Source organism: Hippocampus comes, unplaced genomic scaffold (genome assembly GCF_001891065.2).
Source record: "Hippocampus comes isolate QL1 unplaced genomic scaffold, H_comes_QL1_v1.1 scaffold174, whole genome shotgun sequence".
NCBI classification, from domain to species: domain Eukaryota; kingdom Metazoa; phylum Chordata; class Actinopteri; order Syngnathiformes; family Syngnathidae; genus Hippocampus; species Hippocampus comes.
The window spans coordinates 388,356-397,332 of record NW_017805983.1 but is presented as its reverse complement, the minus strand read 5'-3'; the positions used below and the strand labels follow the sequence as shown (position 1 = coordinate 397,332).

Sequence of the window (8,977 nt, the reverse complement as noted above, 5' to 3'; positions counted from 1 at the left end):
TATGCATGCCGTCGTCACCGAGACAACGGCAATTTTTCCAGCATCGTCACAGGACAACCCCTCCCCCATTTGTACCATACAGGATTCAGAATTCAGACACGACTGGATGTACTATAAGTGGATGCGTTTTTTTTCCTAGTCAGGCCGACTCGTCATCGTCTGCAGTGTCCATCCTCGCAGCAGCGGGGACTCAAGGAGTGGCGTCGGGCAAGTCAACAAACATGGCTGCGATGCAGCATCACCGCTCACCGAGGATCGCCGTCGTCGCCCCGCTACAGCTGCTTCTGGTTCTGTGCGCCTTGCAGCCGATCCACACTCGCATGACAGCCATATCGGACTTAAAATCCAAAATCACAGGAGTGGAGGAGCTGCTGGAGGAGTTCCGCAAGCAGCTCCAGCAGGACCAGACGTACCGGCCGACCGAGGTGGCCGACTCCTGCGTGAGCGACTTCAGCTCGGCTCGGGAGAGCATCATCCGAGCCAAGGCCTCCATCGAGCAGGGGGCCACCTTCCTCATGGCTCCGGATCGAGTTTACACCTGGAGGGACTGCGTGCACGCCTGCTGCGCGCAGCCTCACTGCACCGTGGCGGTGGTCCAGGTGGAGCCGAGGCAGGCGGGGGACAGCCTCAACTGCTACCTGTTCAATTGCACCTACAGGAGCCAAAATGTCTGCTCCTTCGCTCCGCAGCCGGGTTTCGCCTCACACAGTCGCCCGCTGAACGTCACGCTGGGACGCGTTCTGCAGGACTCCTCCGGAGGCTCCGAGAACGAGAGGAGGCCCGGGGAGGCGGATGACACACAAGGTGAGACACTGCTCACGGTGCTTGATCGGTAAATAACCCGAGGTGGCAAAAGTAGTCACAGGCTGTACTTAGTTGAGTAAAAGTACAGATAGGCTACTTATGTTTAAAATTTTTTTTTTGAAAATGACAAGTGTGATTGTTCTGCATGTAAGTGACTGGACTGCAATTTCAGTTTAATGGGAACAAAACAAATAACATGGCTACAAAAATGAAGGCAACTCCTCCATTTGTTAAGCTTGGCTTGAGGTGAGCACATGACCCCCAGGCAGACACACAGTGAACTCAGAACTGGTTTATTGTCAGGAATGAGGGACAGGTTGAGGAGCCAGGAACCAAAAGTGGTCAGGGGAACCAAATCGAGGTGTACAGGAAGGCGGGAATGCAGCAGCGAGTGCAGCTGGGAAGATAGCTGACGAGCTGGCAACGAGTGGCCCTTCAGACCGACTTTTGTCCTGCAAGGGGTGAGTGTGGCTAACCAGGTGAAGACTGACAAGTGTGTAGGTGAGACAGGTGCAATGATTGGGGAGACGCCACACCGAATTAAGGGAAAGGTAACAAAACACAACAAAGGGAGGGTCCACACAATGGACGACTGATAAACAATGTGACCTTTGGCTGTTGGTGTTTTTGGAAAAAAAAAGAAAAGTTTCATCCTTGATTTATTTGTATCCCGAAAGGAATAAAACAAAACCAAAGTGTATGTTGCAATACAGTACACCGTGTGAATTCATAGCTACACAGCATATTTGTTAAGAAATATTGAAATACATCTTTATTTATATCTGATGAGACTTTGTTGCTTTGTGTTGCAGAGATTGACGAGCCCCCTCGCTGCGATGCAGGACAGGATGTTGTGATCCAGCTGCCCACTGACTGGGCAGTTTTGGATGGGCGCGACAGTGTGGACGACCACGGGATCAGTCACTACGATTGGACTCTCGTGAAGGGGGACGCAGCCATCACCATGAAGGTCGGTCACTTGAAGACGTCGTTACGATCACTTACAGCATCCGTGGCTTGGAACAATTAGTCAAATGCGAGATCTACAAAGCTTTGAACGGAAGAATCAACGCACACAATGTTTGCATTTGCAGCATGAAGAGACTCGATCGGGGTCAGGTTACATTTGTTTGCTTCTGTTGAGTCAAGAGAGTGGCTTGTGGCCAGAGCTCCATGGTGCATGGCAAAAGAGATAAAGAGTTTATCGCATACACGCCTGTCTCAAGAGTCAACTTCAAGGTCAACGTGTTCTGTTTTTCGTGAGCATAAAAATTTGAAGTAAACACACTCTGTTGAGATTATGAAGTGCAAATAAATAGTTTTGTTGTTGTTGTGTACTTATGTGTACTTAAAATTCGGCATAAATTTGCTTCATGAAATACCTTTATTGTGATACACTTTTCCGCCATATTGCCCAGCAGTACAATAATGGTGAAAATATATAGTTGTTGCATGATTGTGTCTTTTAAGCAAATGTGACTTTACCTGTGTGTGTGTGCATGTGTCTTTTGCAGGCATCTCATCCAGGGCTGCTGAAGATCACTGGTCTGCAAGAAGGTGTCTACACTTTCCAGATGACCGTCACTGACACATCGGGTCAAAAAGCGTCAGACAATGTGTCTGTTACAGTGTTGGCACCAAAACATCAAGCAGAAGGCAATGACCTCACGATATGACTTTTACAGCAAATGAGTTACTTATTCAAGAGTCGAGTTGAATGATTTCTTTTTTTTTTTTCTTGGCAGTGTGTACCGGCCGCTGCTCAAACTACCAGTTCAAATGTGATGACGGCTGCTGCATTGACATCACCTTTGCCTGCGATGGGAAGCAGCATTGTCCCGATAGATCAGATGAAGACTTTTGTCCAAACTGTAAGAAAAAACTCATAATCCCAAATGGAAAGTGTTGTTCTTTGGCATGAAAAATCGCGGCTCACTTTTCAAATCCTTGCCTAGTTGACACCAGCAGGAAGTCAGTGACCCACGCTGAAGGTCTGCCCATCCACCCGCTTCCGGTGGCACACACTGTCGAGTCTCTGGACAGTTTTGTGCTTCAGACTGGGCCCAGGAAGACGAATGACAACAGTAGACCTTCTCAGGAGAGGAGCAGAGTCACACCTCCACCCAGTCAGAAGCAGGATTCAAACAGTCAAGGTAGTCGATGTAGTCACATACCACAATAACAACAAAGGACAATGTTATTGAATGTGTTCCTTTCACGACTCTTAAATCGTGGTCTTCCATATCATTGTGGACTTTCTATGAGGGTTTTAGTGTTTATCCACACGTGCAGGCAGATGGAGCCCATGTAGGAAGCCACTGAGTCATGGCACTGAGCGCTTAAATGCTGGCAGAGCCTCAATGCATTCTGCATTCCATGGGAAAACAGTTCTGTGCTTGCAGACTTGCTGGGCCTTGGAACAAAGCGTCTCTGTCCTCTCTGCCATCCAATCCCTTCGTTTGCTTAAAAAAAAAAAAACACTGCTCCCCCAATGCCCCTACACTGTTTTGACAAAGTGCATCTTCAGGAGTGTCACTTCACAATGGTCAGTGCCGTGTGCACATACTGGACAAATTAAATTATTCAATCGTATGCAGTACAGCCCAAGCTAATGTGATGCAAGGTTATTGTGTTAGTGTGCATTGCATCTTTCAAATTCGGTGTTGCCTTGAGATTCAAGTGTCATTCATTCTATGACTACATTTGTAACTCAATACAAATCCCATGTCCCCATAGAATAGAACGAAAATGCCATTAACCTGTACTTGTCCCCCTCACCACAAAAAAGAGTTTTTTTTTAATTGAAAATAGCAATCTGATGTGGTACTTTGTAAAAATTGAGTATTACGGTGCGCTTGTCGTGGCCACTGGAGTGCAGTATAACACAGTAGAAGAAGAATAGACTTACTGTACTACTACTGTATGTGACTCAGTAAGATACTGTAATATTCATTTATTTTTTTAGGATAAAGAAAATATTCCTGTCAATATTTTTAAATGATCAAAACGAAATGGATAATATGGCTTGATTAAAAGTTCCAGTCTAATTTTTTTTTTTTCCAAGCATTAGTAAACAATGTGATTGAATTGTGTCTTCTCTGACTCTGTGTCTCCATAGAGCCATGTTCCACTGCTCCAATTGTCGGACCTTGTAAGGGCACCTTTGCACGCTGGTACTATGACCATGAAGCAGGAGAATGCAAACACTTCCTATACGGTGGTTGCCAGGGCAACCATAACAACTTTCTCCAGGAATCAGACTGCGTCAGTGAATGTATACAGAAAAGTGAGAAGATGCTTTCCTTTTAAAGATGCTCGTATTTTTGACCACGCTGAATTACTGATTACATTTTTTTTTTTTTGGCTCATTGTTGTGTAGGTCCGGGTCTTAAACCAGCTACTGTGGCTCCTCCTATCACCAAGCAGACTGAAATAGGTACTGGCTAATAAGGCCTGACTGATCTGTGGTTTTTTGAGGCTGGTGACGATGAAGATATGAATTAAAGGCACAACATTTGACTGTTTTCCGTTACTTTGCCCTAATTTGCGATTGTACTTCTTTGAAGCTGCTCCAGGAGTTTCACAGATCCAAGAGGGTGAAATCCCGGTCTACAAACGGTTCCCAGTAAAGGGAGGCCATCCGGTCGCCGAGTCAGGTCAGAACCAGGTCGGATGTGTGTTCGTGTGTCGCGTCCGCCCTTGTGTCCCACCTGCTTCTCTCTTCTGCCAGGTGCCGTCCTCCCACTGGCACTGGGCCTGATCATCACCGCCCTGCTGCTGCTCCTGATTGCTTTTCGCCTGAGGCTCGTGCGCCACAAGCTGAAAAAAGCGCGGCCCCTCACCACGGAGGAGTCCGACTACCTCATCAACGGCATGTACCTGTAGCCACAAACGGAATCTCTTGACAATTCCAACCTGGGGAAAAAGAAAGAATGGGAGACACCAGAACCCGACTCTGGACCTTTTGAATTTGCACTCTATTTTTCCTGTAGCCTAACCTCTGTAATTAGTTCCATGTGATCTTGGAAACATCCCGTCCTGCTCTGCTTTGCTTCATGCTTCGGCATTGAAACCGTCCTGCTGCTGAAAGGACGCTGCCTTCAAAGCTAATGACATCTTCTGATGTTGGTGAGTCCATGAATATTGTCCATAGAAGTTTTGGGACCCCTGACTACTGCGCATACTCAAAATATAGAGTTGGGCACTCTCTTCATCCTGGCTCACTATCTCCACTGTAGTTCAAAACAAAGGTTGCTTGGATGAAGCCAGGGTATGAAAATATTCCCTCTTCTAAGCACAGAACTTGCTTTTATTTTGATAGGGATTAATTATTGTCCCAAGACTTGATATCAGAGAATCTTTCATTTTCAGTCAAGTACGGTACACCATGACTAGACAATTTTCCTTCAATAGAATCATAAAACATATTTTTTTTCTCAGTTCAAAAATATATTGTGCCATTTTTGTGCTCTCAAAACTTACCTGTGGATGGAAATGTAAATACACCGAGAAGTGGATTGAGACACTGACTAAGCCATAGTAACAGTTATATCGTACCCCTTATCCTATTCTGCAATGCATCCTTGCAAAGCTTCGTAGCGATGTATTATATTGAGCACATGTATTCATTCAACGTGTTGTATGTCATTCCAAATTCAAGTTTATTATATAAAAGGATCATTCGAACGTTTACCATTGCATTGTATCAATCGCATTTGAATGTTCCCACAACTCCGAGAGTCACTGACTGAAAATTTTCAAATACGAATGTATCAATATAATTTTCATAGTATGGTGGGAAGTGGTTAGATTATCACAGTTAAATAGTATCTGTGTTTAAATCCCAGTTCAGGTCCTCCTGTGCGGAGTTAACCGCATGCTGTGTGGGTTTCCACGCAGATTCCAAAGATACTCATGTCAGGTATAATTCGTTTTTTTGTAAAAACTGCATCTCAGACAGAGATGCAAAAACAGAATATCTTGTGAAGAAGCAGCAACTCTAAAGTAGGGATTACATAACAAAAATATTCTTGCCCAGAATTTCTTAAAATGGTAGAGCCCGGACGCAATGCAGATTCAAAGACCAAACATAAGCAACTCTTTATTGTCATATGCCACTCCGGAATTTATAACAATCATCACTTCAGTTCACTCAAAATAAATGTGCTTAAAGATTGTTTTTTTTTTCTTTTTTAATCTTCCCCCAAGATAAGACATTCATTCATGAGAGCTTGTTTTGGCAAAGCAGTGACTGTGAAAATCACCAGCGGGGCCTGCATTTGATGTTTCTTGAAAGCACAACGTTGCCATGCACGTGTGGGTGTTAATAGTCCGTCCGTTCTCTTTGGATGGAAAGCATTGCCGGTATGTATGCTAACTGCATCGTTAGGCGTGTAGTACAACATCGTCTTGAGCGCTGCACATCAAACGGGATATGTGGGCTACATCAGCGTGTGTTGCCAATACTGCAATGGGCTGGGGGGTGCCTTAAGATCATCTATTAGCAGAGAAATCGAAAGTGAGATGACTCACACACGGCAGCGATGTGAATTACCAAAAAAAGCTCAGGCTTTCATCATTAAAGTCCAGCACTCTTCTCTTCCGCAGACATACGTTATTATGTATAAGTATATGGCTGACTGCATTCAAAATAAGGAAACCACAAAAAAAAAAAAAAAAAAATGTTATTCAGTAAATCAAAAAGTGTACAGCTTCAAACAGTTTCCTCCCCGGTTCAGTAATACTTTCTAGTCCATCACGCTTGATGAATGATCTTAAATCAGAGGTTGTTAGGCTTTTGGAACAAAATGTAAGGACTGCTTGACCCCGCCCCCCAGTCTGTGTTTCGGTCCTGGTTCGATATTAAAAAGGTGGATTATGGACTGTCTTCCTGTTCAGAGTTCATCCCTGCAGGAAACAGAAGTGGTTAACGTTAGTGAAGGCGAAAAAAAAAAAGGCAAGCCAAAATAAATCTCTTTGAAAATTAGCTACCTATATAAAAATGTCAATACTGTACAAATAAAATCGAACTTGCAGTGTTGTCTACCTCTCACAGAGCAGAAGATCAAATAAAAAATAGTTGCGACGTTCCAGATTATTATTCACGGGGTCATGCTCACTAAGGCCAAATAGAAGCCTTCACAGTGTTGTTGCTTTTTCAAGTTTTGTTAGTCGAGCCAGTTGGAGCCACCCACCGAGAGTTTAAAAAAGTAAATAAAAATAAGGAAGGAAACGTGCAGCTACTTGGCATGGTATGGAAAAAGCAAAATATGTCAGCAAGCAGCAAAATGCAGCCTCTTGTGATCCGTTGCCTGCTCCAAGCCACGCCCATTTCACCTTTTCCGCTGTGAGAAGGAGAGGTCGGGAGGAGGGTGCAGGGAGAAGGGAGTCACTTCCACCTGGACCACTGCTTGTCTTTGTCCGTTAAAGGCACATATATCACCCCCATCAGGGCCTTCATTTTGGTGCTGCCATCCTCCATCTTGTCGTATTGCTGCAGCATCTGGTTCCCCCCTGCCGGGCCCACGGGCAGAATGAGACGACCGCCGGGCTTCAACTGGTCCAGGAGCTGTGACGGCAATAGAAAACAGTTTCAGCGGAGCCTCTCAAGTCCCATGAGGTGACACCGGTCGCAACTTGTCGAAGATTTTCATGAATAATGCCACACAAAACTTTGCAAATCAGGTTGATTGATGACTCAAAGTGTTCCAGTTTGACCCTAGAATGGACTTTTTGCATTCCATGATTTTCCATGGGAAAATGTCTAGAAATCCCCAAAGCTCACTCAACCACCATCCAGACCCAGACACGATTGTGCTGGACCTTGGAGGTTTCCCACTGTCCTTAAGATTTCCAACTCAGACTCACAGCTTGGGGGACTGTTGATGCTGCTGCTCCAACATGGATGGCGTCATAAGGCGCCTCGTCTGAGTAGCCATTTCGTCCGTCTCCAACTGAAAACACGGATGGGACCATTTATATCAGGACCGTTTTATACTATTTAGACAGTACAAGTACCCCTAATATTGGCAGCGAGTGCGCTACGGCACCTCGTCCATTTGCCCTAACGGCACTCTGCCACGTGGGTGTTAAATGAACGAGAAACGTCTGACAAAACGACTTACCTTTTAGCATAACTCTTCCCGACGTGATCAAACTGGGGTCATCTTTCTTCACGTTGTTTATCGCGTCGTCTACCAGCTCTTTGATGTGGTCAATGCCTACCACTTTGCCTTCAGGGCCTACCTGTAAAAGACAGAACGGGATGCTGCACATGCTTGACACAATGACAAGGCTACAATTGCATTGCGATGCACCCAAAGAGAGCTCTGACGCGCCACTTGTGACTCACCATTCGTGCAAAGCAAACGGACAGGATTCCACTGCCGGAGCCCACGTCCAGGGCTTTGGCACCCTCGTACAGCTGGTCGTGTAGAAGCTCCAGGGCATACGCGTGCTGAGTGGCCACGTGGAGAAAGAAAAGAGTGAACTTGTCATTCAAATGCTCATGTTGTGACTCTAATGGGTGTTTGACTAAATTCCCTTCATCAAGTATGGTGAAAACATATGGATTCAAAGGACTTGTCACCTATGACACACAGTTAAAGACGGCTAAGGTCAATCCAGGCGCAAAAAAAACCCCAATCTGGATAATTAAACAAAAGTCAACATTTCCTATTAATGTTATCGCTGGATAGGTGATTGTGTTGTCAATACACCCACATTTGTCTGATTGACAGAGTGCTGAGTGCAGGCACAGCTGATTGAGTGAATTCATACCATATGTGGGGCGCTGATGGTTGCTTGGAAGCCTTTTGGTTAAAAAGAGATGGATTTGGTTAGTGTAGTTAGGTCATTGATTAGAATTTCAGAAGACTGCTGTATACCAGAAGACTTACCTATTGACTGTGGTGAGTCCATGTAAGGGTTACACCTAGAGAAATGAGCCCGGTCTGTCGCCAGCATGACTTCGTAGACCTTGTCGGATTTAATAATGCCATTTTCTGCAGATGCAAAATGGCAAAAACACATTACATCGCATTCAAGCAGATGGTTGCCAGCCAATCATTGAGCTCATAGAGAGGAAATAACTTTCACTCGCATTCACATTGATGATAGATTCTGAGACATCAATTAACCTAAAAGGCATTTTTTTAATGTGTGTGTGTGTGTG

At 45.0% G+C, this 8,977-nt stretch overlaps 2 protein-coding genes across 3 annotated transcripts in view; one reads left to right on the top strand and one right to left on the bottom strand.

The window, feature by feature from the left end:
- Nucleotides 1-17: 17 nt before the first annotated feature.
- lrp11 (low density lipoprotein receptor-related protein 11) lies at nucleotides 18-5,740 on the top strand. The gene is made up of 9 exons (XM_019890717.1): nucleotides 18-804; nucleotides 1,617-1,774; nucleotides 2,319-2,460; nucleotides 2,550-2,675; nucleotides 2,760-2,957; nucleotides 3,923-4,090; nucleotides 4,184-4,240; nucleotides 4,371-4,460; nucleotides 4,535-5,740. The coding sequence occupies exons 1-9, from the start codon at nucleotides 222-224 to the stop codon at nucleotides 4,687-4,689; spliced, it is 1,677 nt and encodes a 558-aa protein (XP_019746276.1). The 5' UTR covers nucleotides 18-221; the 3' UTR covers nucleotides 4,690-5,740.
- A 152-nt stretch (nucleotides 5,741-5,892) lies between these two features.
- The window catches only part of pcmt (protein-L-isoaspartate (D-aspartate) O-methyltransferase), a 5,193-nt gene continuing 2,108 nt past the window's right edge, over nucleotides 5,893-8,977 (bottom strand). Inside the window, exons 2-8 of one of the 2 annotated variants that reach the window (XR_002170672.1) lie at nucleotides 8,703-8,807; nucleotides 8,584-8,615; nucleotides 8,156-8,260; nucleotides 7,929-8,049; nucleotides 7,672-7,757; nucleotides 7,141-7,372; nucleotides 5,893-6,711 (exon numbers count right to left, since the gene is read on the bottom strand). Coding sequence is in view for 1 of the 2 variants with exons in the window: in XM_019890730.1 (XP_019746289.1) it covers nucleotides 6,699-6,711; nucleotides 7,203-7,372; nucleotides 7,672-7,757; nucleotides 7,929-8,049; nucleotides 8,156-8,260; nucleotides 8,584-8,615; nucleotides 8,703-8,807 (632 nt within the window). In the remaining variant the exon portion in view is untranslated. The remainder of the gene's footprint in view (nucleotides 6,712-7,140; nucleotides 7,373-7,671; nucleotides 7,758-7,928; nucleotides 8,050-8,155; nucleotides 8,261-8,583; nucleotides 8,616-8,702; nucleotides 8,808-8,977) is intronic. The other variant, XM_019890730.1, reaches the window with a different exon arrangement.